The sequence below is a fragment of the Scomber japonicus genome, chromosome 10 (genome assembly GCF_027409825.1).
Source record: "Scomber japonicus isolate fScoJap1 chromosome 10, fScoJap1.pri, whole genome shotgun sequence".
NCBI classification, from domain to species: domain Eukaryota; kingdom Metazoa; phylum Chordata; class Actinopteri; order Scombriformes; family Scombridae; genus Scomber; species Scomber japonicus.
The window spans coordinates 35964484-35992025 of NC_070587.1; the positions used below are offsets into that span (position 1 = coordinate 35964484).

The 27542-nt window shown below is 44.7% G+C and overlaps 2 protein-coding genes across 3 annotated transcripts in view; one reads left to right on the plus strand and one right to left on the minus strand.

Annotated features, from left to right (window-relative positions):
- The window catches only part of LOC128367041 (scavenger receptor cysteine-rich type 1 protein M160-like), a 28618-nt gene extending 8748 nt beyond the window's left edge, over positions 1-19870 (minus strand). Inside the window, exons 1-7 of the mRNA XM_053327834.1 lie at positions 19800-19870; positions 17075-17107; positions 15865-16152; positions 12306-12611; positions 11780-12064; positions 1410-1718; positions 985-1266 (exon numbers count right to left, since the gene is read on the minus strand). Of these exons, the coding sequence (XP_053183809.1) occupies positions 985-1266; positions 1410-1718; positions 11780-12064; positions 12306-12611; positions 15865-16152; positions 17075-17107; positions 19800-19842 (1546 nt within the window). The 5' untranslated portion in view covers positions 19843-19870. The remainder of the gene's footprint in view (positions 1-984; positions 1267-1409; positions 1719-11779; positions 12065-12305; positions 12612-15864; positions 16153-17074; positions 17108-19799) is intronic.
- A 2634-nt stretch (positions 19871-22504) lies between these two features.
- polr3glb (RNA polymerase III subunit GL b) overlaps positions 22505-27542 on the plus strand; it is a 7637-nt gene continuing 2599 nt past the window's right edge. For both annotated transcript variants that reach the window (XM_053327857.1, XM_053327856.1), the window contains exons 1-4: positions 22505-22625; positions 25235-25439; positions 26187-26316; positions 27341-27409. In XM_053327857.1, coding sequence (XP_053183832.1) covers positions 25323-25439; positions 26187-26316; positions 27341-27409 — 316 coding nt within the window. In that variant the 5' untranslated portion in view covers positions 22505-22625; positions 25235-25322. The remainder of the gene's footprint in view (positions 22626-25234; positions 25440-26186; positions 26317-27340; positions 27410-27542) is intronic.

Below are 27542 nucleotides of genomic sequence, written 5' to 3' on the forward strand. Positions count from 1 at the left end.
CTGTGTAGAGGAACAGCAGGTCTGTAAATACAGAGAGGTGATTGGCTGAAGCAGCAGGTCTGTAAATACAGAGAGGTGATTGGCTGAAGCAGCAGGTCTGTAAATACAGAGAGGTATGGCACCCTGGACATTTCAGGGGCTCAGATTATTTTCAGATGTGTTGTTGTATTAGTTTGTTATGTTAGTGACTGGCGCTGTAATCCTTTGCTGAAGGAAGTTAGCCCAGTCATAGTGGACACAGTCACAGTAGAAGCAACAGGAGAGTACTGATGCTAGACTGTCTTTTTGTTGTGTATTTCACTACAAATAAAACCATCTGGCACCTGGATGAACATTGTCTACATTCAGTGTGGAACAAGATGATGAATCCTTCTTCTTCTGTGAGAAGCTGAATGTTGTTTTCTCCTCATTTGTTTGTTGAGATAAATGAACGTTGATCACTGAGAGATGATCACACAGCACAGAGAACTCCTACATTCATGTGTAATACAGAGGAGTCAGAGAGCAGAGGAGGAAACACATTAACATCCTCAGCTGCCTTCAGATCAGACAGAAAACAGCTGCAGTTTGATTCATCTGAGACCATCAACATGTTAATAAGACATTCATACAACACTGCATACACAATAGTTTCCTACACAAATGATTGGAAGATATTTAACCTGTTAGCAAACTGTTGCTTCTTTGTTCAGACACAGACCAACAACTATATTCATTTGTGATGTAGTTGTTTGTAAGGTGGATGTGACTGAGCTGGCTCAGGAGAACTGCAGAGTGTGTGAGTGAACCACAGCAGGTTGATTAAAGGTTCAGATTGTTTCAGTTTGAATCAATGAGCCTCCAGGAACAAGCTAACTTCTCTACCCTTTAGGAAGCCGTCATCCTCCATAAGTTTACAGTTCAGTTCAATGGAAACCACCAACTATCACTGTGACAGAGGAAGGAAAACATTACTGTCAGAGATGATGTCACTGATGGACTTACCTGAGCAGGTGAGCTCCACTATGGAGGAGGAAGAGGAAACTGATAATCCACAGTCTCTTAGAGCAGATCCAGACTGAAGACAGTTAGGTATGATATTCCATACAGATCTGTATGAGTCATGTCTGCTTCCTGTTGAAACAGCAGAGCCACAGTCCAATTCTCTGCAGGCAACAGCTGCATCCTTCAGGGTCCAGCGAAAGTAACTCACTGGTATCCACTCTCCCTGTTTCACCTCCAGTCTACCTGCACAGCGACTGGCTCCTCCTACCAACCTGACAGTCTCTGAACAGAAACAAGAGAGTCATCAGTAAAAGAATAAAGTGAGTTTCATTAGAACAGAAACAAGAGAGTCATCAGTAAAAGAATAAAATGAGTTTCATTAGAACAGAAATGAAAACAAATCAAAGCTGCAGCTCCTCTTCTACCTGGTGAGCAGGTGAGTCCAACAGCTTTACCAGGTGAGCAGGTTCTTCTAGCTGAGTCTGATCTTCTACAGTCCAGGAGAGTAGACTCATTGCCTCCACACTGGAACTCTTTGGTCCACATTGGAGCCTCCACTTCTCCATAGAGCGCCCCCTGGAGGACTGAAGGAGCCCCACAGCCAAGCTCCCTACAGACCACCTCTGCATCCTGCTGGTCAAAGTCAGCTTCACACACTGAGGACCACGACTGCTCAGACTTCACCTCCAGTCTGCCTGAACACAGACTAGTCCCATTCATCAGCCTGATAAAGTCTGGAGAGAGAGAGGATTTAATATTCAATACTGATCTTTATTTACCACCTTATATATCATGACACATATAAAACATCTCAGGAGGTCCCCTCCTGGAGCTGTGGAGTCTCTGGTACCCGGGCCTCGGCCTCTGGACAGGAATTGATCAGATTTTATTGATACCAATACAATAATCTATTCTGCTAGTTGGTCCAGTTCTTCATTGATTCTCTTATCAATTCCTGATCAAATGTTTTGTGTGGAAAGAAATTGTCCTACACAAGTTTCAGGGACAACAAAACAGTTTGATTGTCTCCACTGTTAATCAATGATGTTGCATGCTGATGAATATGTTGGTAAGATAAATAACATGCAAATAATGCACAGCCAACAGTTCATTACTTAAATAATGAATTTGAAAGTATAGCAGCATAGAAATGTGGTTGTTTTGCTGCCTTAATTGTACACAGCTGGTTGCCAGGGTGACGGTATATAAGTGCGGCCCTTCCCCTTGCGCTCCATCACTTCCGGGTCAAAGTGTTTTCCCGTGCAGGTAAATGTCATGCGCTGCTGCTGCTGCTTTAACTCACTGATCGCTTAGTGTCTTGCTTAAGGACTGATCTATTTCTTTTTTCCCAAATATTTTTATTGAAAAAGAAAATTAGATAATTATAATTTACATTTTTTTCTGTTTTTGTTCAATATATAGATATATGCATACATACATACATACAGTATAGCTACACATATATACACATAGTATACATACATATGAAAACTTCAAATAAAAGAGCACTCTGATTAGACCGTGGCAGGAAATAATTCAAGTATAATGAAAATGAACAAACAACCTCCCTGATTATTTTTATTACAGAGTAGCGACCGAGTGCTCCGCTTCATGTAGTGTCGCTTCTGTCGGCGGTAAGTCTCTCTCTGTGTGTGTTTGAGTGCTGTTCGGCTGTAGCTAACACTAGTGTGGTCACAAGTAGATGTAGCTAATGCTAGTGTGGTCACAGGTAGATGTAGCTAACGCTAGTGTAGTCACAGGGAGATGCAGCTAACGCTAGTGTGGTCACAGGCAGATGTAGCTAATGCTAGTGTGGTCACAGGTAGATGTAGCTAACACTAGTGTGGTCACAGGTAGATGCAGCTAATGCTAGTGTGGTCACAGGTAGATGCAGCTAACGCTAGTGTGGTAACAGGTAGATGTAGCTAATGCTAGTGTGGTCACAGGTAGATGTAGCTAACGCTAGTGTGGTCACAGGTAGATGCAGCTAACGCTAGTGTGGTCACAGGTAGATGTAGCTAACGTTAGTGTGGTCACAGATAGATGTAGCTAAAGCTAGTGTGGTCACAGGTAGATGTAGCTAACGTTAGTGTGGTCACAGGTAGATGTCTGCAGCTGTGTGCGTCTCTCTCTCCCTCCCTCTCCCTGTGCAGGTTTGACCCTGAAAACAGGTACGCTATTTTACATCTAGCTCATTAAAACCTGTGTAAATTTAGCTTAGCCATGTGTAGCAGTATGATATGGCACTGCTCTAGAAGGCAGGTGGGCCTGCTACCTGGCACCCTATCCGGTTCGTTGGCCAAACAGTGCACGAGTCGAAGGGATGAAAGGAGTCTGTGCCCCTCCCTCGGTCACTCACTACCTGGCTCCAAGGCCCGCCCGCTTCCTGGCCACACGCTACCTTCTCCGCTCCCGCCACGGTGGACCCTTTTGGTCAAGGTGGTTGCTGTCCTGCTGCAGTTGGTATGGATGATTAAAAAACACACAGGTATGCACACTGTAGGTACTGCTCTGGCCGTAGCCTGTTAGCCCAGGTGTTAAATAGCTCTTTGTTCGTTCTCTTAGCAGACCCTGAACGCATCACCAGGAAAGTAGTGGAAGCTCTGCTGGCCACTGCTCTGAGCAGACCCTCCTCGCTCTTCTCTGGTGGAGGCCCGCTGGTCAGGACCGGCTGAACTCTCCGGACGCTTAAGTTAAGTACAGGAACACTGCTGCTTCGCCAACCCCTTTGTGTGGGGCGGCTGTTTCGCCCGGGGCTCTCTGCGGATTGGCTGCACTGCGGTGGACTGTCGCTGGCTGCACTTGATGCTTCTGCCTCCCTTTGCTGCTGCCACTTCTTTGTTGACTGTCTACCGCCAGTAGCTGCTCGGCCCCTGGGTTTCCAGGGACCAGTTTCTCTCCCAATAACCGGTCGTATTGGCGTCATTAGGCCTATTTTAGTGGGGCTTCAGTCCACCTAAAATATTCTTAAGCCCCCCTAATTAATTTTATGTTCATTTATTTAAAAAAAAAATCTTTTTTTTACAAAAAAGTGCTGAAAATTTCAATATAATGTGGCCAGAATATGAGTTTAATCATATAACCAGTCATATATAAGGTAGAGAGTCAGAGTCAGTGCTTCGTTATCCAATCCATTCCACTTGTTCATATAGAGCCCGCCCACATCACTGAACTCCAGTCCACGTTTTCCCTGAAACTTCGGTTGCACTCGGTACCTGGGTATCTGCAGCATGTGTGTACCGGGGGCCGAGCACACAGCACACAGAACCGACTAGAGCAGCATTAGGAGAACATGAACAAGAATGGATATACAACATTTTTTCAAGAGAGTAAGTAGTGTTCATCACTGCTGATAGTAACAATAAGTTAGCTCCAGCCCCCCAGCTAACAGCAGAAAGTCCCACGTAATTACCAAATGCTCCCTGTTTGACAAATAAAAACCTGGCTTGCACACTCTGTATGAGAGAGCCCCCTGTACAGGAGGCAGAGTGAGATGCGTGCTGTATAGATCTTTGTTGTTTTGCGGTCAAAAGTTACATTTCAGCTCTAAAAGAACGCTGCTACTTAGCTAGCTAGTTAGTCTGAAATGCACTGTGAAGGTCCTGGTTGTTTATAGAGTTAGGTGTGCACTCTTTTTTACCATATACTATCTTTGGGGTGACTTCCTTCTGGAGCATCAGCTCCATCATCAGATGCACACAGTGAACAAGAGCTGAGCTCATTCACGTATGATTATGTGGATAATAATAATAATAATAATTAAAGCTGCAAGCAGCGATGATCGGGCCCAAGCTCCCCCGCCCCGCCACGACTGAGCAAGACTTGCTGTGACGCATCTTCAAGGTCTTGAGATGACACAGAGTCAAAATGAAGTCGGTCGGATTAGGAGGAATTCATTAAAGTATGTGGTGTGAAAATTCTATCAAACCGTGCCAATATTGCAAATTCACTTCAAAATGGCCGACTTCCTGTTGGAGTGACGGTATGGGTCCAAGAGACTTTTTTGTGCGTCTTTAGATGATACATAAGCGTACCATCCATCCATCCATCCATCTTCTTCCGCTTATCCGGGGTCGGGTCGCGGGGTCAGCAGCCTAAGCAGGGAAGCCCAGACTTCCCTCTCCCCAGCCACTTCGTCCAGCTCTTCCAGGGGGACCCCGAGGCGTTCCCAAGCCAGCCGAGAGACATAGTCTCTCCAGCGTGTCCTGGGTCTTCCCCGGGGTCTCCTACCGGTGGGACGTGCCCTGAACACCTCACCAGGGAGGTGTCCGGGAGGCATCCTGATTAGATGCCCGAACCACCTCACCTGGCTCCTCTCGACGTGGAGGAGCAGCGGGTCTACTCCGAGCTCCCTCCGGATAACTGAGCTTCTCACCCTATCTCTAAGGGAGAGCCCAGCCACCCTACGGAGGAAGCTCATTTCGGCCGCTTGTACCCGCGATCTTGTTCTTTCGGTCACTACCCAAAGCTCATGACCATAGGTGAGGGTAGGAACGAAGATCGACTGGTAAATTGAGAGCTTCGCCTTTCGGCTCAGCTCTCTCTTCACCACGATGGATCCGTGCAGAGTCCCCATTACTGCAGACGCCGCACCGATCCGCCTGTCGATCTCACGCTCCATCCTTCCCTCACTCGTGAACAAGACCCCGAGGTACTTGAACTCCTCCACTTGAGGCAGAATCTCATCCCCGACCCGAAGAGTGCACTCCACCCTTTTCCGGTTGAGGACCATGGCCTCGGATTTGGAGGTGCTGATTCTCATCCCGGCCGCTTCACACTCGGCTGCGAACCGATCCAGTGAGAGTTGGAGGTCACGGTCTGATGAAGCCAACAGGACCACATCATCTGCAAAAAGCAGTGACCCAATCCTGAGGTCACCAAACCGGACCCCCTCTACACCCTGGCTGCGCCTAGAAATCCTGTCCATAAAAATTATGAACAGGATCGGTGACAAAGGGCAGCCCTGGCAGAGTCCAACTCTCACTGGAAACAAGTCCGACTTATTGCCGGAAATGCGGACCAGGCTCTGACACCGGTCATACAGGGAACGGACGGCCCTTATCAGGGAGTCCGATACCCCATACTCCCGGAGAACCCCCCACAGGATCCACACGGTCGAATGCTTTCTCCAAGTCCACAAAACACATGTGGACTGGTTGGGCAAACTCCCATGCACCCTCAAGGATCCTGCAGAGGGTGTAGAGCTGGTCCACTGTTCCACGGCCCGGACGAAAACCACACTGCTCCTCCTGAATCCGAGATTCGACTATCCGACGGACCCTCCTCTCCAGCACCCCCGAATAGACCTTACCAGGGAGGCTGAGGAGTGTGATTCCCCTGTAATTGGAACACACCCTCCGGTCCCCCTTCTTAAAAAGGGGGACCACCACCCCAGTCTGCCAATCCAGAGGCACTGCCCCCGATGTCCACGCGATGCTGCAGAGTAGTGTCAACCATGACAGCCCCACAGCATCCAGGGCCTTGAGGAACTCGGGGCGGATCTCATCCACCCCCGGGGCCCTCCCACTGAGGAGCTTTTTAACCGCCTCGGCGACCTCAGCCCCAGAGATAGGAGAGCCCACACCCAAGCCCCCAGGCCCTGCTTCCTTACCGGAAGGCATGTTGGTGGGATTGAGGAGGTCTTTGAAGTATTCCTTCCACCGATCCACAACGTCCCGAGTCGAGGTCAGCAGCACACCGTCCCCACCGTACTGTGTTTACGGTGCACTGCTTCCCCCTCCTGAGACGTCGGATGGTGGTCCAGAATCTCTTCGAAGCCGTCTGGAAGTCTTTTTCCATGGCCTCACTGAACTCCTCCCATGTCCGGGTTTTTGCCTCAGCGACCGCCCTGGCTGCGTTCCGCTTGGCCTGCCGGTACCTGTCTGCTGCCTCCGGAGTCCTACAGGCCAAAAAGGCCCTATAGGACTCCTTCTTCAGCTTGACAACGTCCCTCAACGCCGGTGTCCACCAGCGGGTTCGGAGATTGCCGCCCCGACAGGCACCACCTTGCGGCCACAGCTCCGGTCAGCCGCCTTAACAATGGAGGCACGGAACATGGCCCACTCGGACTCAGTGTCCCCCGTCTCCCCCGGTACATGGTCGAAGCTCTCCCAGAGGTGTGAGTTGAAACTCTCTCTGACAGGAGACTCTGCCAGGCGTTCCCAGCAGACCCTCACAATGCGTTTGGGCCTGCCAGGTCTGCCCGGCATCCTCCCCCACCATCGGAGCCAACTCACCACCAGGTGGTGATCAGTTGACAGCTCCGCCCCTCTCTTCACCCGAGTGTCCAAGACATGCGGCCGCAAGTCCGACGACACGACTACAAAGTCAATCATCGAACTGCGGCCTAGGGTGTCCTGGTGCCAAGTGCACATATGGACACCCTTATGCTTGAACATGGTGTTCGTTATGGACAATCCGTGACGAGCACAGAAGTCCAATAACAGAACACCGCTCGGGTTCAGATCAGGGGGGCCGTTCCTCCCAATCACACCCTTCCAGGTCTCACTGTCGCTACCAACATGGGCGTTGAAGTCCCCCAGCAGAACGAGGGAATCCCCAGGGGGAGTGTTTTCCAGCACCCCCTCCAAGGAGTCCAAAAAGGCTGGATACTCTGAACTGCTGTTTGGACCATAGGCACAAACAACAGTCAGGATCCGTCCCCCCACCCGAAGGCGGAGGGAGGCCACCCTCTCGTCTACCAGGGTAAACTCCAACATACAGGCACCAAGCCGGGGGGCAATAAGTATTGCCACCCCTGCCCGGCACCTGACACCAGTGGCAACTCCAGAGTGGACGAGAGTCCAACCCCTCTCGAGGAGACTGGTTCCAGAGCCCTTGCTGTGCGTCGAGGTGAGGCCGACTATATCTAGCCGGAACTTCTCAACCTCACGCACCAGCTCAGGCTCCTTCCCCACCAGAGAGGTGACGTTCCACGTCCCTAGAGCTAGCTTCTGCAGCCGAGGATCGGACTGCCAAGGTCCCCGCCTTCGGCCGCTGCCCAGCTCGCATGTCCCTTCTTCGGGCTATGCCCGGCCAGGCCCCATGGGGGAAGGCGTACCAAATTTTGTTCATCTAAGTCAATCTTGAGGGAGGGGCTCAATTTTATTAGTCTTCTACGGGGTGCAGTACCCCCATTTGGCCAGCTGTTCCTGTTTAATGGCAAAACATCAAAATTTCTCACATCGCCACAAAGCAACCAAATCCCTAATCAGAAAGTTTTTGACAACTTTTCATCTCCAATGTGTCAAGATGTTTCTGAGTGAATTTGAAGTCAGTCGGATTAAATTTCTAGGAGGAGTTTGTTAAAGTACGAGGCGTGGAAAACGCCTCCACGGTAACGAAACTCAACACACACGTCTGGAGTGGGGTCATTAAACATCCTATATACTTCAATGGGATGGGTGTGACTAAACGGCTCAATAGCCCCCCTTGAATATTTCAAAATTGAACCTCAGCCTTCCCGATTGACATAGAAGAATGAAACCCGGTAGGTTTATGTATCATCTCCAGACGCACAAAAACCCCATTTGGATCCATACCGACAGGAAGTCGGCCATCTTGGGAAAAATGCTCTATTTTGCTGAATTTTTTGGTCATTTTCAGGCCACATATTTTAACGAACTAGTCCTAGAGATTTCATCCCATCCACTTCAAATTCACACAGAGTCATCTTGAAACATTAGAGATGAAAAGTTATCAAAAGCTTTTTCGCCCGTCATTCCTGGTTGCTGTGGTGATGCAGCGAATTTCGATGCCTCGCCATGTAATTTCAAACCCTCATAACTTGACTCCACATGGTCTGAGCTTTTCCAAATTCACCAAAGCAAGCCAGACTTGGCGAAAAATTTTATATTTTATGGTTTGCATAAATGGGCGTGGCAAAATGGCTCTGTAGCGCCCCCTTGAGAAATGAAAAACATCGATCCCCTCGCCACAGATTGACATAGAGAAACGAAACTTGGTACACGTGTTCATCATGTCAAGACGCACAAAAAAGTCTGGGTGCCCATGACGTCACTCCAACAGGAAGTCGGCCATTTTGAATCAAAGTATTGATTTTAATGCCGATTGTGGCATCATATTTGAACGAACTAGTCCTGGAGATTTCATCCCATCCCCTTCAAATTCACACAGAGTCATCTTGAGACATTGGAGATGAAAAGTTATCAAAAGCTTTTTCGCCAGTCATTCCTGGTTGCCGTGGTGACGCAGCGAATTTCGATGCTTCGCCATGAAATTTCAAACCCTCATAACTTCACATGGTCTGACCTTTCCCAAATTTAATATGCTTGTTCAGTCTCATATTTAGTGACAGTCATAGCGCCACCTACTGGCAACAGGAAGTCACTTGCTTCATTCTGTCATTAATTAATCCCATAATCTTAAGTATTTACACCTGAATTTCACTCAGCTGAGACATAAGACCTTGTTGATGCTACATTCTGCGAGTCATGACCCATCATCAAATACCGTTGCCATGACAACACATTCAACGCCATGAAAATACGATTACAGTTTTCAGGGCGAAGGATGCGTCCACAGTAATGAAACTCAACACACACGTCTGGAGTGGGTTCATTTAACATCCTATATACTTCAATGGGATGGGCGTGACTAAACGGCTCAATAGCGCCCCCTTGAATATTTCAAAATTGAACCTCAGCCTTCCCGATTGACATAGAACAATGAAATTCGGTAGGTTTATGTATCATCTCCAGACGCACAAAAACGCCATTTGGACCCATACCCTAAGTCCAACAGGAAGTCGGCCATCTTGGGAAAAATGCTATATTTTGGAGAGTTTTTTGGTCATTTCCAGGCCTCATATTTGAACGAAGAAGTCCTAGGGATTTCATCCCATCCACTTCAAATTCACACACAGTCATCTTGAGACATTGGAGATGAAAAGTTATCAAAATCTTTTTTATGACTTCTTCCTGTTGGGCGTGGCTGTGCAAAACATTTCGATGCTTCGCCATGAAGCAGGAAGTCCTTATAACTCCTACAGACATTGTCCCGTCTACACCAAATTCATCATGCATGTAGAGGGTCCCGCCCTGAACACATCTATGCATCAATACTGTGTCAAATACACAGCGCCAACTACTGGACACAGGAAGTCAGCCTCATATGACAAACATTATCCGATTTATATGAAATTTACAAGATGTGTTCTCCACATCACACACTGCAACATGACATATAATTGGTGGGTGATCTCTAGCGCCACCTAGTGGACACAGGCAATGTGACTTAGCCCCATCACACAATGTTCATTAAAGCCCAGGTGCCAAGTAGTCTACGTGCCTGCTGTGTCTGCCATGTGACTGCAGCATGCACCGACATGCACGTACGGGGCGGTGCATGGGGGCGCGAGGGCCCATTCATCACTGCTTGCAGTTTTAATTTATCTTAGTTTTCATTGTCATGAAATAATGTTAATTTGTTGATGTAGCATCTCTGGCCAGAGACCTTTTTTTCTATTTTCCTTGTTTTTTTGGTTTTTCTTTTGAAGTAATTTGTTAATTGAAATTCTAATTAATTAATTAAATAATTATTTTTGTCTTCTAATTTTTGTGGATTTCTAGTCTTAGGTTGTGCAGTAATACTTCATTTTTTTGGTTGCTTTATTTTGATGTCTATATTTTATCTATTTGTATTATTATTGTGCAGTTTGATTGTGTGTTTTGCGTTTCACTAATTGTGCTTCTTTCTCCTTCCCCTCTCGTTGCTGAGAGCCAGCGGTGGTGGTGGTGTCCCGGGTGTCGGTTTCCCCTTTTGTGTGCTGTGATCCTTTGCCCCCTGATTACCCCGCACCTCCGTTTGGCCTCAGTTGCTATAGAGGGGTCAGCAAGTTAGTTATGGTTAATGTTTAATAAGTGCCATGTTTGTTAAATAAATGAATTGATGATTGTTAAACTTGTGAACCACGTCTCTTGCCCTTCCTCAGTGTAACGTTCCTGTGTGCCTTTGCTTTATTACATATTTAGAATTCCCTGGGTGAGATTCCCAGGGTGGCGTTATCGGTCCTCATTTCAAGGTTAATCAATTTTGGATCTTTGGAAGAATCAAAGTCTCCCTCGTATCGCCACAACTTGGCGTCGTCGGCAGGATATAGTCTAGTTTTGAGTCCCGTTCCCCTTCACTAGTCCTTCCCCACCAGTAAGCCTCAGCTACTGATTAGGTTCTTTTTATCTTTATCTTGTTGTATGAATGAATTTTAACATAATAATTTGTAGTAAAATAATTTTGTACTTGGAAACATTCGTCTTGCCTGAGTAGAACGAACCTATGTCCTCACTGTACTTTTCATGGTGACTTTGATAAGTGATAATTAATTACTTGGGTGCAATTCCCAAGGTGGCGTTGTCGAGCAACACAAACTCAAATTGAAAGCCCTTACTGCTATCGCCACAAAGGCATCTAACAGTCTCCTGCCTCTATGAACAGCAGTGCCAGTCACATGCTGCTTGTTCCAGCTGTGTCAGTGTCATTTGTGTTCAGACACAGACCAACAACTATATTCATTTGTGATGTAGTTGTTTGTAAGGTGGATGTGACTGAGCTGGCTCAGGAGAACTGCAGACTGTGTGAGTGAACCACAGCAGGTTGATTAAAGGTTCAGATTGTTTCAGTTTGCAATGAGCCTCCAGGAACAAGCTAACTTCTCTACCCTTTAGGAAGCCGTCATCCTCCATAAGTTTACAGTTCAGTTCAATGGAAACCACCAACTATCACTGTGACAGAGGAAGGAGAGTATTACTGTCAGAGATGATGTCACTGATGGACTTACCTGAGCAGGTGAGCTCCACCATGATGGAGGAAGAGTAACCTGATGATGTACAGTCCCTCAGTGTAGATCCAGACTGAAGACAGTCAGGTCTGATCCTCCATACAGGTCTGTCTGAGAACTCATCTCTGCTTCCTGTTGAAACAGCAGAGCCACAGTCCAATTCTCGGCAGGCAACAGATGCTTCTTTCAGGGTCCAGTCATAATGCTCTACTGGACTCCACTCTCCATGTTTCACCTCCAGTCTACCTGCACAGCGACTGGCTCCTCCCAGCAACCTGACAGGCTCTGAACAGAAACAAGAGAGTCATCAGTAAAAGAATAAAGTGAGTTTCATTAGAACAGAAACATGAGAGTCATCAGTGAAAGAATAAAGTGAGTTTCATTAGAACAGAAACAAGAGAGTCATCAGTAAAAGAATAAAGTGAGTTTCATTAGAACAGAAACAAGAGAGTCATCAGTAAAAGAATAAAATGAGTTTCATTAGAACATAAATGAAGGCAAATCAAAGCTGCAGCTCCTCTTCTACCTGAGCAGGTGAGTCCAACAGCTTTACCAGGTGAGCAGGTTCTTCTAGCTGAGTCTGATCTTCTACAGTCCAGGAGAGTAGACTCATTGCCTCCACACTGGAACTCTTTGGTCCACACTGGCGCCTCCACGTCTCCATAGAGCGCCCCCTGGAGGACTGAAGGAGCCCCACAGCCAAGCTCCCTACAGACCACCTCTGCATCCTGCTGGTCAAAGTCAGCTTCACACACTGAGGACCACGACTGCTCAGACTTCACCTCCAGTCTGCCTGAACACAGACTAGTCCCATTCACCAGCCTGACAGAGTCTGGAGAGAGAGATGATTTAATATTTAATACTGATCTTTATTTACCACCTTATATATCATGACAAACATAAAACATCTCAGGAGGTCCCCTCCTGGAGCTGTGGAGTCTCTGGTAGCCGGGCCTCGGCCTCTGGACAGGAATTGATCAGATTTTATTGATACCAATACAATAATCTATTCTGCTAGTTGGTCCAGTTCTTCATTGATTCTCTTATCAATTCCTGATCAAATGTTTTGTGTGGAAAGAAATTGTCCTACACAAGTTTCAGGGACAACAAAACAGTTTGATTGTCTCCACTGTTAATCAATGATGTTGCATGCTGATGAATATGTTGGTAAGATAAATAACATGAAAATAATGCACAGCCAACAGTTCATTACTTAAATAATGAATGAAAGCATCTAACAGTCTCCTGCCTCTATGAACAGCAGTGCCAATCACATGCTGCTTGTTCCAGCTGTGTCAGAGTAACGGTTATAAGAATGCTGTAATTCTGAATGAATGAATGGAAACAATATGAGTTAAAACATATTTAAACATGTGTGTAAAAGGAAAAGATAAAGGTGCTGAGTTCAAATGCTGTAATTCATTGTTCTATCAAAGGGATTGATTTAAAAACACACTATGATCTGCAGATCAAGGTTATCTGTGATCCATTGCTCTGACCTTTCAGGTACAACAGGTTAAAAAAGATAAATAGGATAAAAAGATGATCTGTGTTTAAAATGTAGACTCATCAACCTTCTGTAATGTTTAAAACACACTTTAAGTTACATTTAGCAGTGTTCTCTTATTTCCCTGAGTTTCCTTTTTTTCTGAGAGTTTTAAGTTCTAGTTTGTAACTACTGATCTGTTTTAGATTGCTAAGGTCTCGTTCAGCCTGTGTAGAGGAACAGCAGGTCTGTAAATACAGAGAGGTGATTGGCTGAAGCAGCAGGTCTGTAAATACAGAGAGGTGATTGGCTGAAGCAGCAGGTCTGTAAATACAGAGAGGTGATTGGCTGAAGCAGCAGGTCTGTAAATACAGAGAGGTGTGGCACCCTGGACATTTTAGGGGCTCAGATTATTTTCAGATGTGTTGTTGTATTAGTTTATTATGTTAGTGACTGGCGCTGTAATCCTTTGCTGAAGGAAGTTAGCCCAGTCATAGTGGACACAGTCACAGTAGAAGCAACAGGAGAGTACTGATGCTAGACTGTCTTTTTGTTGTGTATTTCACTACAAATAAAACCATCTGGCACCTGGATGAACATTGTCTACATTCAGTGTGGAACAAGATGATGAATCCTTCTTCTTCTGTGAGAAGCTGAATGTTGTTTTCTCCTCATTTGTTTGTTGAGATAAATGAACGTTGATCACTGAGAGATGATCACACAGCACAGAGAACTCCTACATTCATGTGTAATACAGAGGAGTCAGAGAGCAGAGGAGGAAACACATTAACATCCTCAGCTGCCTTCAGATCAGACAGAAAACAGCTGCAGTTTGATTCATCTGAGGCCATCAACATGTTACAGTTTTTCTCTATTGCTTAAACACATTTCACGATACTGCCCTCACTTTTCACAAAACTCTAAACACAAAACACTTTTCTAAAGCTACGTACACTAAACCTCACAGTTTCTTTTCAAAACCAACCCATCACACCAAAACAGATGCTCATATGCTCAAAAGCAAACTCATCACACCAAAACAGATGCTCATATGCTCAAAAGCAAACTCATCACACCAAAACAGATGCTCATATGCTCAAAAGCAAACTCTGACACCAAAATACCACTCAAGGCCTGCAAAAATGTAAACACTACTGAGCATCATTAACCACATTACCAAAAAAATTGAAAACACAATTTTCACAGTGTGAGACTGTTCTTTTTACAGTTTCACAACTGCCAGGATGCATTTGAGCAACCCTTATTTATTCTCAAATATGTTTTGGGCATTTACTATAGATTTGTGCATTTCATGGGAATAGTTACATAATGCAGAAAATGCAAAAATGAGTCATGTCATGCCGTGGACAATGACGTGGTCAATGACTGTTGCTCTCATTTCATCTGTAATGAAAATGCGTTGTCTTGCTTGCCCTCCTTCTCCTCTCCCTCCTTGGCCTGCTCCTCTTTGGACTGCTTCTCGCCCTCTTTGGCCCACTCCTCGGCCCGCTCCTCTCCCTCCTTGACCTGCTCCTCTCCCTCCTCGACCTGCTCCTCTCCCTCCTCGGCCTGCTCCTCTCCCTCCTCGACCTGCTCCTCTCCCTCCTCGGCCCGCTCCTCTCCCTCCTTGACCTGCTCCTCTCCCTCCTCGGCCTGCTCCTCTCCCTCCTCGACCTGCTCCTCTCCCTCCTCGACCTGCTCCTCTCCCTCCTCGGCCTGCTCCTCTGCCTCCTCTGACACGAACTCCTCTCCCTCCTCTGACACGACCTCCTCTCCCTCCTCTGACACGAACTCCTCTTCTTCTGTCTTGATCATCCATTTTTGTTTTTGAACCTTCAGCAAACTGCACTGACTTATATAGGTGTGGTCACATCATTTGCAATCGGTGTTTTCAATTATGAGTCGTTGTGTTTACTGATTGACACCAGGTATGTTCATTGTGTTCAAGTTTTGCTGATTGTGGGTAGCATTTTGCATCACATGAGCTTCACAATGCATATTGGAGCAGAGTTATATGCAAAATGTGTTTTAGCACGTCAAAATGTGTTTAGAGTTTTGAGAAAAAGGGGATGGGTTTTGTGAACAGTGTCTACAGGTGAATTGTGTTTGTGGTTGTGGCAAAAGGGGGGTAGTTTTACTAAATGTGTTTAGGCAACTGGTCATTTGGTTTAGAGTACTGGGTTTGTGTTTTGGCAATAGAGAAAAACTGTAATAAGACATTCATACAACACTGCATACACAATAGTTTCCTACAGAAATGATTGGAAGATATTTAACCTGTTAGCAAACTGTTGCTTCTTTGTTCAGACACAGACCAACAACTATATTCATTTGTGATGTAGTTGTTTGTAAGGTGGATGTGACTGAGCTGGCTCAGGAGAACTGCAGAGTGTGTGAGTGAACCACAGCAGGTTGATTAAAGGTTCAGATTGTTTCAGTTTGAATCAATGAGCCTCCAGGAACAAGCTAACTTCTCTACCCTTTAGGAAGCCGTCATCCTCCATAAGTTTACAGTTCAGTTCAATGGAAACCACCAACTATCACTGTGACAGAGGAAGGAGAGTATTACTGTCAGAGATGATGTCACTGATGGACTTACCTGAGCAGGTGAGCTCCAGGATGTAGGAAGAGGAACCTGATGATACACAGTCCCTCAGTGTAGATCCAGACTGAAGACAGTCAAGGTCGATCTCCCATACAGGTCTGTCTGAGAACTCATCTCTGCTTCCTGTTGAAACAGCAGAGCCACAGTCCAATTCTCGGCAGGCAACAGCTGCTGCCTTCAGGGTCCAGTCAGAGTCATAGTAACTCACTGGTCTCCACTCTCCCTGTTTCACCTCCAGTGTACCTGCACAGCGACTGGCTCCTCCCACCAACCTGACAGGCTCTGAACAGAAACAAGAGAGTCATCAGTAAAAGAATAAAGTGAGTTTCATTAGAATAGAAATCAAAGCTGCTGTAATATTCATTTTAAACAAGGTCAGATAGACTGTCCCTACTGTTTAATGCTGCTTTGCACCTGCTCTTATTTATCTATGGAATTGTTTGAGTTGTTATGTGATCTCATGTCTTTAGTGAGTGTTTGTTTTTATTAAGACAAATTCATTATAACAAAGCTTTTTAATTGTTGAGTTTTCAGTGCTGTTCAGTAACTTGAAAATGATGCTTAAAAGAAAACATGAATAGAATAGTGATGAGATCGTAGATCGTGATCCTGCCTTAAAAAATAGTGAAAGATATTTTTCCATATTGCTCACCGCTAGTTGAAAATGTTACTGAATAATTTCTGACTTATAATATGAACATATATTCCTCCGTCTCTCACATCCTCGCTGGGAGGAGCTGAGGAGACACATTTGCTAAATGGAAAGAAATCACTGCCTCTTTTATTACAAAGTGCATTAAATTTACTCTCCTACATTTTATCTGAGTGTTGAAATTCAGTGTGTGTAAATTGATCCAATATGTCGAACCCTCAAATGTCCACGATGGAACAAAAAAAGAGGCGTTCATGGCACTGTGTCTGCAAACAGTTCCACAGTGCCATGCATTGCATTTTATAGATATAGAAACTTAGTGGTGTTCAACTCTACAGTTAACAGGGACATAAAACTGTGTCTAATATCTGGATTTTCACCTTTTAATGCTAACATTAGCATATGCTAATGCTAACATGAGCATATGCCATTAGTTATTAGTTTGAAGGATATTTGGTCCTAAATCAAAGTGGACTGATTGTCTCCAGCTGATGGAGGTGAGAGTAACGTCCTCAGTTCTCAGACCAGATGAGATATATTCTCTGTTTTTACCTGTTGATTGGTGTTTATCTTCAGCCTGGAGTCCTGGAGACAAAATCAGAACATTCATATTTATATTGGTGCAGAGCTGTGAACTGAACAAACACAGTTCATCTCAGTGAAAAACACACAGATTATTGAACTCACTCAGGAGTCATGTGACCAGTTTACCACTGACCTGCAAAGCCACAAACTACATATGTGGACCACAATCAGACTTTTACATTTGTTTTACCTTTAAATGTTCATTAACCAGAAAACTGAGATAAAAAAACAACTCAGATTAAAGTGTTGGTTCAGTCTTGGAGGACAGAGACAGTCTGCTAGACATCTAAACTCTTTGTGTTTTCAAACGTATGGTCGGTTTGCTCTGACCTGAATCACTTCATCAACTAAAGTTAAAGGTTGTACTTTTCCCATCAGCTGTGAAGATGAATTTGAACCAACATCTTTTGTAAACCAGCCCCGTACCCGCTTGTGGATGTGTTACTGAAAATATTATGAAGTTAAATATGAACGTAATAAATGTAACTAAAGGAAACCTGTTTATATTTAATAACACAAAATGGTTCATGAACAGAGAGTAAATATTATATGAACTATAAACACTAACATTTCATTTCCCTGGAGAAAGAGAGCAGAAACATGTTTTTGTAGATATATTTCCTACAGAAGGCAGACTGCAGTATGAGTGGAAATAATCAACCTGAAAACACAAAAACTGGAAAAACAAACGTCAGTCTGAAATGGACCTTTTTTAATCTCAATGCTTCTACTTTCTGCTTCCTGTTTGAAGATCAGCAGATGAGATGAAACAGACGCTTCATACAGAGTTAAAGGAAAACTACAGTTCATTAAAACGGTCTGGTCATGTGACTGCTCGTGTTTCTGACCTATCAGACGTCTTTTTAGTGATGTCACCATGTTCACAGATCTCAGATATTAACTTGTTGAGTTCGATGTTGTTACTGAATTATTAAAAGAAGTCAGAAGTTATGATTTAGTGCAACAGAGCGGTTCATATAGAGTTAATAGTTAATGCAACACAGCAGCTCAAATGACTTCATTACCCAGAAATCCTGCGTGGTGACATCACAAAACCCCTGTGTGTGTGTGTGTGTGTGTGTGTGTGTGTGTGTGTCTCTGTGTGTGTGTGTGTCTGTGTGTGTCTCTGTGTGTGTGTTTCTCTATGTGTGTGTGTGTGTGGACCCCATCAGTGATGAAAACAAGTAGTGTGTGTGTGTGGACCCCATCAGTGATGAAAACAGGTAGTGTGTGTGTGTGGACCCCATCAGTGATGAAAACAAGTAGTGTGTGTGTGTGGACCACATCAGTGATGAAAACAGGTAGTGTGTGTGTGTGGACCCCATCAGTGATGAAAACAGGTAGTGTGTGTGTGTGGACCCCATCAGTGATGAAAACAGGTAGTGTGTGTGTGTGGACCCCATCAGTGATGTGTATCTGTATGTGTGTGTGTGTGTCTGTGTGTGTGTGTGTGTGTGTGTGTGTGTGTGTGTGTGTGTGCGCGTATGTGTATCTCTATGTGTGTGTGTGTGCGTGTATATGTGTGCACATGTGTATGTGTGTCTGTGTGTAGGTGTGTCTCTGTGTGTATGTATGTGTGTATGTGTGTGTGTAGGTGTGTCTGTGTGTGTGTGTGTGTAGGTGTGTCTGTGTGTGTGTGTGTGTGTGTGTGTGTGTGTGTGTGTGTGTATGTGTGTATATGTGTGTGTGTGTGTGTATGTGTGTTTGTGTGTGTGTGTTTGTGTATGTGTGTGTGTATGTGTGCACATGTGTATGTGTGTCTGTGTGTCTCTATGTGTGTGTATGTATGTGTGCGTATGTGTCTGTGTATGTGTGTGTGTAGGTGTGTTTCTATGTGTGTGTATGTGTGTGTGCGTGTGTGTGTGTCTCTGTGTGTCTCTGTGTGTGTGTTTCTCTATGTGTGTGTGTGTATGTGTGTGAGTGTGTTTCTCTATGTGTGTGTCTATATGTGTGTGTGTGTCTATGTGTGTATATGTATGTGTGTGTCTATGTGTATGTGTGTGTGTCTGTGTGTATGTGTGTGTGTCTCTGTGTGTATGTGTGTGTGTGTGTGTGTGTAGGTTTGTGTGTGTGTGTGTATGTGTATGTGTGTGTGTGCGTGTGTGTGTGTGTGTGTGTAGGTTTGTGTGTGTGTGTGTATGTGTATGTGTGTGTGTCTCTGTGTGTGTGTGTGTGTGTGTGTAGGTTTGTGTGTGTGTGTGTGTGTGTATGTGTATGTGTGTATGTGTGTATGTGTGTGACAGATACAGGAAGCAGATCAACTTCGTATAATTGATAAGAACAAAGTGTTGCGCAACAGCGCGTCCTGTACGAGCCGCTAAACGTCTGCTGTTGCCGTGGTAACAGGATCTCCGGCCTCTCATTGGCCGCTGATCTGTATCTTATTCTACTGCAGTTACTTTTTACTTTGACGACTTTACACACTAAACACTTTGTCCAGTTTTAATTGGACGACTGGATGTATTTCTTTTTTCTTGAAAATGTGTTTGAGTTTAAAGTGATGAAAAATAATGTGAACTCATAGAGGAGCATCAAAATCCAACTTATTACAGTTTCCATGGAAACACACGAGTCATTAAACTGTGTGAAAACTATCAGCTGCTTTTCTTCTTCATGACTTTTACAGGTGAGTCCTACCTGTGTGTGTGTGTCTCTATGTGTGTGTGTGTGTATGTGTGTATATGTGTCCTACCTGAGCTCCACAGCAACAGCAACAGCATCAGCAGGAGATCCATGACCAGGTAGACCGTCTATCTCTGTCTGACCCACTCGTCAGCTCTCCTCTGACAATCACGTTTCATCTTTTATTTCATCAGCCGTGAAAAAAACCAAGTGATCCGCCTCTTCTCAGAAGTGATGCGTGATCATTTTTCATGGTTGCGCAACTCTTGATGCCTTCCATAGCATGAATTCATCCCATAGAGCTGGAAAGCATCAGTGAGTCTGTAGCTCATATCTAACTTACAAGGTGGGACACGTCTAACCCTTTATAGGACACTCATTGAAAGGAAGGGAGGAAGGAAGGAAGGAAGGAAGGAAGGAAGGATGGAAGGAAGGATGGAAGGATGGAAGGAAGAAAGGAAGGGAAGGAAGAAAGGAAGGGAAGGAACGAGGGAGGAAGGAAAGGAAGGAAGGATGGAGAAAAAAAGGAAGGAAGGAAGGTAGGGGGGAGGAAGGGAAGAGAGAAGGAGGGAGGGAGGAAGGGAAGAAAGAAGGAAGGAAGGAAGGAAGGAAGGAAGAAGAAAGGGGGACGGAGGAAGGAAAGAAGGAAGGGAGGAGAGAAGGAGGGAGGGAGGAAGAACAGATGGAAGGAAGGAAAAGAAGGAAGGACGGAGGAAATAAGGAACGAGGGAGGGAGAAAGGAAAAGAGGAAGGGAAGAAAGAAGGCAGGGAAGAAGGGAGAACCTGCTGCGGCGAAGGAACTTTTAGGGCCTGGCTGGCTACCGGGTACCGGGGTCTTTGCTGCGAGCCATTGAGCAGGTCTCAGTGGGGGGTGGGCTCCATCAGGGTTGTCCCTGGTCTCTGATCTTCTCTGAGTCTCAAGGTGCAGCCGGGGGGGAGGAGAGAGTCCAGTTTGGGGACCTCATAATCTCCTCTCTGCTGTTCATGGTTGATGTTGTTTTGCTGGACTCTACAGGTGAAGTCCTCCAACAGGCTCTGGGACGGTTTGCAGAAGAATGCCCCTTCAGGGTGTGGGGGGGGGGGGGGTTTAACCCTTTATAGGACACTCATTGTAAGGAAGGGAGGAAGGAAGGAAGGATGGAGGAAAGAAGGAAGGAAGGAAGGTAGGGGGGTAGGGGGGAGGAAAGAAAGAGAGAAGGAGGGAGGGAGGAAGGGAAGAAAGAAGGAATGAAAGGAGGAAGGAAAGCAGGAAGGGAGGAGAGAAGGAGGGAGGGAGGAAGGACAGATGGAAGGAAGGAAAGGAAGGAAGGAAGGACGGAGGAAAGAAAGAAGGAAGGGAGGTGAGAAGGAGGGAGGGAGGAAGGACAGATGGAAGGAAGGAAAGGAAGGAAGGACAGAGGAAATGAGGAACGACGGAGGGAGAAAGGAAAAGAGTAAGGGAAGAAAGAAGGCAGGGAGGAAGGAAAGGAAGGAAGGAAGGAAAGAAGGAAGGAAGGAAGGAAGGAAGGAAGGAAGGAAGGATATTTTGGGATAGATCTCTGAGTCTCAAGGTGCAGCCGGGGGGGGAGTCCAGTTTGGGGACCTCAGAATCACCTCTCTGCTGTTTACGGTTGATGTTGTTCTGCTGGACTCTACAGATGAAGTCCTCCAACAGGCTCCGGGACAGTTTGCAGATGAATGTACTTTACTGTATTGCAGTTAGAGGTACTTGTACTTTACTGTAGTACAGTTAGAGGTACTAGTACTTTACTCTAGTACTGTTAGAGGTACTTGTACTTTACTGTAGTACAGTTAGAGGTACTAGTACTTTACTGTAGTACTGTTAGAGGTACTAATACTTTACTGTAGTACAGTTAGAGGTACTAGTACTTTACTGTAGTACAGTTAGAGGTACTTGTACTTTACTGTAGTACAGTTAGAGGTACTAGTACTTTACTGTAGTACTGTTAGAGGTACTAATACTTTACTGTAGTACAGTTAGAGGTACTTGTACTTTACTGTAGTACAGTTAGAGGTACTAGTACTATACTGGGAAGAGTCCTTGTAATCAATAACCTGGTCGCCTGGCAACAAACTACAGGTACTGGTTCCCCCTCCTGGCCTTCTGGAAGCACTACAGCGGCTTCTTGTGGATTTTTTCTGGTCGGGTCACCACTGGCTGCGGGCGGCGGTCCTGTATCTCCCTGTGGCAGAGGGAGGACAGGGCCTGATACATATTAAGTCAAGGACAGCAGCTTTCAGGCTGCAGGCAGCTCAGAAGTTGCTCTATGGCTCTATGCTATATGCTCTCTGCTGGTCGCTGCAGCTCAGTTTTTAGTTTAGTTTTTAACTTGTTGGAAGGAAAGTGAGAACAGGAAGGTTTGATTCTTTGTTTTTTCATCTTAAATAAAGTTGTGTTAAAATCAAAATCAAATCTTTCTTTCTTTCTGTCTTTCTGTCTTTCTTTCTGTCTTTCTGTCTTTCTTTCTTTCTGTTCTTTCATCTATTAGAGCTTTATTTCTTTCTGTCTTTCTTTCTTTCTGTCTTTCTTTCTTTCTGTCTTTCTTTCTTTCTGTCTTTCTTTCTTTCTGTCTTTCTTTCTTTCTTTCCTTCCTTCCTTTCTTTCTGTATAATAATTAGTTTAACCTGCAGTTCCTCTCTCCGTCCACCAGGTGGCGGTGACGCGCCTTTAAGCTGCTAAATTAAACTCCAGAAGAAGAAGAAGAAGAAAACCAAGATGGCGCGGATGTAAACAAACAAATATGTCGCAGTTTAACTTCTGAAGATGATGAAGTAGAAGAAGAAGAAGGTGAACATGAAGATGATGATGATGATGAGGAGGATGATGATGATGAGGAGGAGAAGATGAGACAGAGAGGACGAAGAGAAGAAGAAGAAGAGTTAACTCAGACCGAAGGTTAGAAGCTAACATGCTAACGGGCTAACATGCTAACAGCTGTTTATATGTTTAATAATCACATTAAAACATTTAATAAGAGTTTAATAATCACTTTATAATGTTTGAGTCTCTGCTGGAATTATTACTGAGGTATATAAGATGAGTTATATCAGCAGGACACGGATGAAGGGATGGAAGGAAGAAGAGAAGGATGGAGGGAAGAAAGAAAGAAAGAGGGACAGATATATTCAGTTATATAATGAACTAATTATATTTGGTAACTTCTGTAAATATCCCAAAATACCCTTCCTTCCTTCCTTCCTTCCTTCTTTCCTTCCTTCCTCCCTGCCTTCTTTCTTCCCTTCATCTTTTCCTTTCTCCCTCCCTCGTTCCTTATTTCCTCCGTCCTTCCTTCCTTTCCTTCCTTCCATCTGTTCTTTGTCTCTCCCTCCTTCTCTCCTCCCTTCCTTCTTTCCTTCCTCCATCCCCCTTTCTTCTTCCTTCCTTCCTTCCATCCTTCCTTCTTTCCTCCCTTCCTTTCCTTCCGTGTCCTATAAAGGATTAAATATCATCTCAGTATTTAGGACGTCATTATATTGTTTTAAAGCTGATGATGTCATTATCTGAACTTATCAAACTCTTCTGTTATTAAGTCTTTATTATATTTATTATATTTATTATATTCACATTACTGATGATATCACCAGCTCTAGTCTGATCCTCTGGAGTTAGATCATAATTACATATATAATAATTAAATATATACAATAATAAAATATATATAATAATAAAATATATATAATAAATTACCGTAAATCCCGGACTATAAGCCGCCTACTTTTTTCCCACACTTTGAACACTGCAGCTTTTACTACAGTGCGGTGTTGTTGTTACGTACTTTATTATTTTTTCACTTTGTTTGATACACGTTGTTGTCTGAGTCATTCATTCATGACTTCCTTCCTTCCTTCCTTCCTTCTGTCCTTCTTACCTTTCTTTCTTTTTTTCTTCTTTCCTTCCTTCCATCTTTCCTTCCTGTCTTGTTTTCCTTCCTTTCTGCCTTCCTTCCTCCCTTCCATCTGTCCTTCCTCCCTTTTCCGTCTTATTTCCTTCTTTCCTTCCATCTTTTTAATGATCCCTTGAATGAAAATGAAGGAAGGAAGGAAGGAAGGAAGAATAAAAAGAAGAAAGGGAGGAAGGACAGATGGAAGGAAGAAAGGAACCAAGAAAGGAAAAAAGGAAGGGAGGAAGGAAAGATGAAAGGAAGGAAGGAAGGAAGGAAGGACAGATGGAAGGAAGGTCCCTCAGCGGGCCGGTTCTGGTTAGGAGTTAGGGGTTAGGGGTTAGGAGTTAGGAGTTAGGAGTCAATACAAGACGAGGTGGGTTACTCCAGTAACAGTCAGACTTAGTTTAATGACTTAGAAGTCGCCAAATGACTTACTTAACCTTCCTCTCCTTCTTTCTTTCTTCTCTCTTTCTTCCCTTCCTCTATCCCCCTTTCTTCCTTCCTTCTTTCCTTCCTTACTTCTTTCCTCTGTCCTTCCTTTCTTCCCTCTGTCCTTCTTTCCTTCCTTCCTCCCTCCCTCCTACCTTCTTTTCCCCCCCCCCTTCTACCTTCCTTCTTTATTTACTTTTCCTCCATCCTTCCTTCCTCCCTTCCTTATTTCCTTTCCTTCCGTCCTTCCGTCCTCCATCCCCCTTTCTTCCTTCTGTCATTCCTTCCTTCCTCCCCCCTACCTTCCTCTTTTTCTTCTTCTCTCCTTCCTTCCTTCTTCCCTCCCTGCCTTCTTTCCTTTACTCCCTTCCTCCCTTCCTTCCGTCCTCCATCCCCCTTTCTTCCTTCCTTGACTCGACAGACAACAGGAGGGTTAAACGAATTTCGTTAGTTTATATAATACAGATTAGTAAAATATTACTTTTATGAGGGTCACAGTCACTGACTGTAGAAACTTAGCATTTCATAATTGTGGTAGCAGCGGTGCAGCAGATGTAATGAAGTCCACGCAGCACGCTGGATGTAAACTAATATTAAGCCTATAGACTATTCATTATAATGTCCATGGACATAAATTGAGTTATTTTGCCTTAATAACGGCAAAATAATACACAATAAATGGTCGGAGTGGGAACCCATATATGCATAATGTCTCCACGTTGCATTTAGTGTTGCTTGAAATGACCCTAACCCCTAACCCTGCCCCCCCCCCCCCCAACCCCTAACCCGGGGCTCAGCTCGTGTTGCCTTTTAAATAATCCTCGATGGATTCCCTGGAAAATCGCCTTCTTCTCCCTCCAGCAGGGCCTAATAATCTGTGCCTAGTGTGCCCTAAATGCACAGTGTGTAGTCAGAGTAGCCGCGCGGGAGGGGTTGCATGCAATTTTTTATGTAATATTTATTTTTTTATTTATTTATATATTTATATATTTATTTATTTATGTGTTATAGTTAGTATCAGAGTCTCAGAGGTTTAACCAGCTTTTAATTTGAAATTAATCTGAAAGTTCATAAAGTCACTTCCTTTACATTCCATTTAGTTCCTTTCAGAATAAAGTGCTAAACTATTTTACAGAGGAATGTAAAATAATATTAACAGCTGATTATTGATTATTGGTTCTCTGTCTGTCAGGATCCAGATTTCCTCCAACCAGCTGGTCTGTTCTGGTCTGAACTGGTCTGGACTGGTCTGGTCTGGTCTGGTCTGAACTGGACTGGGAATGGCGGGTCGGGGGGGTCGAGGTCGGAGGATGATGAGCTTCAGTGTGGAGGCCGTCGGGATCAACAGAGGAGACAGTTTACCTCCAACTACCCAACAACCTACAGCCCTCTACCCTGTAATACACACACACACATTATACACACATATATATACACACACACACACACACAACTACCCAACAACCTACAGCCCTCTACCCTGTAATACACACACACACACATTATACACACATATATATACACACACACACACACAACTACCCAACAACCTACAGCCCTCTACCCTGTAATACACACACACACACACATTATACACACATATATATACACACACACACACACACAACTACCCAACAACCTACAGCCCTCTACCCTGTAATACACATATATATATATATACACACCCACAACTACACACACTACTCTCTACAGAGAGATACACACATATAAACACACACATACATTATAACACACACACACACACACACACACACACACACACACACACACACACAGACACATACATACACACATACACACACACACACAGACACACATACATATACACACACAGAAACACACATACATATACACACACACACACACACATATACACACACATACACACACACACAGACACACACACACACACGGAGAGACACACACACACAGATACACACAGAGACACACACATACACACACACACACATACACACACACACACACACACACAGATACACAAAGCATACTGGGAACTGTAGTTCATTAATATGTTAAGTTTCTTATTTACACTGTGTGTGTGTGTGTGTGTGTGTGTGTGTGTGTGTGTGTGTGTGTGTGTGTATGTATGTGTTACTGCCCAGGTGATGGAGCACAAGCCCCTCCCCCTCACAGGTGGAGAGGAGGTGGAGTATCTGTTGGCTCTCAAACAAGAGTTCAGAGGAGCCATGAAGAGTCTGCCCTTCTTCATCCAACCTGCTGCTGCTCACAGAGGTACACACACACACACACACACACACACACACACACACACACACACACACACACACACACACACACATACATATATACACAGACACATACAAACACACACACACACACACACACACACACAAAGTAACACACACACAGACACACACATATACCTGTTTTACTACCTGGTGGGGACCCTGACTAGGGTCCAGCCTTTCTAAAGGGTCTAGAGACGTAGTTTTAACTCCTAAATTCATCATAATTCAGTTTGAACAAAAAAAATGACTTGAAATATGAAAAACTCTCATAAATCTGAAACCTGAATGTTGCCCCCCCTCGTTGGGACCCGTAATGCTAACGTCTATTAGCATACAATTGACATCACTGTTAGCCACAGTACAATTCATATTCAGTATTTGAACAAATGATGGACTGAAACCCACACTTTGTCAGGAAAAGGTCCGCACACTGCAGTACCATGTGTGACCTCTGGGGTTCACACACAGTCAGGAAAACCAACCTTGTGGGGACCAGGCCTATCAGGAGGCTGTTTGCTATTGATTCCAATGTTCGTTACCATGGAAACCAGGAGTCGGTCCCCACCAGGATAGAAAAACACACACACACAACTTTTTATTGTGATGGTGTGTTTCCTGTACAGAGTTTTAATGTGACAGTGTGTTTCCTGTACAGAGTTTTATTTTGATGGTGTGTTTCCTGTACAGAGTTTTAATGTGACAGTGTGTTTCCTGTACAGAGCTTTATTTTGATGGTGTGTTTCCTGTACAGAGTTTTATTGTGACGGTGTGTTTCATGTACAGAGTTTTATTGTGAAGGTGTGTTTCCTGTGCAGAGTTTTATTGTGACGGTGTGTTTCCTGTACAGAGTTTTATTGTGACGGTGTGTTTCCTGTGCAGAGTTTTATTGTGACGGTGTGTTTCCTGTGCAGAGTTTTATTGTGACGGTGTGTTTCCTGTGCAGAGTTTTATTGTGACGGTGTGTTTCCTGTGCAGAGTTTTATTGTGACGGTGTGTTTCCTGTACAGATGTGGAGCGGTACTCTGATAAATATCACAGCAGCGAGCAGACGGACAGTCAGATGGACTGGACTCCAGGTGAGACTCCTTCCTTCCTTCCTTCCTTCCTTCCATCTGTCCTTCCTCTCTCCTTCTTTCTTTTTTCCTTCTGTCCTTCCTCCCCCCTACCTTCCTCTCTTTCTTCTTCTCTCCTTCTTTCCTCTCTCTCTCC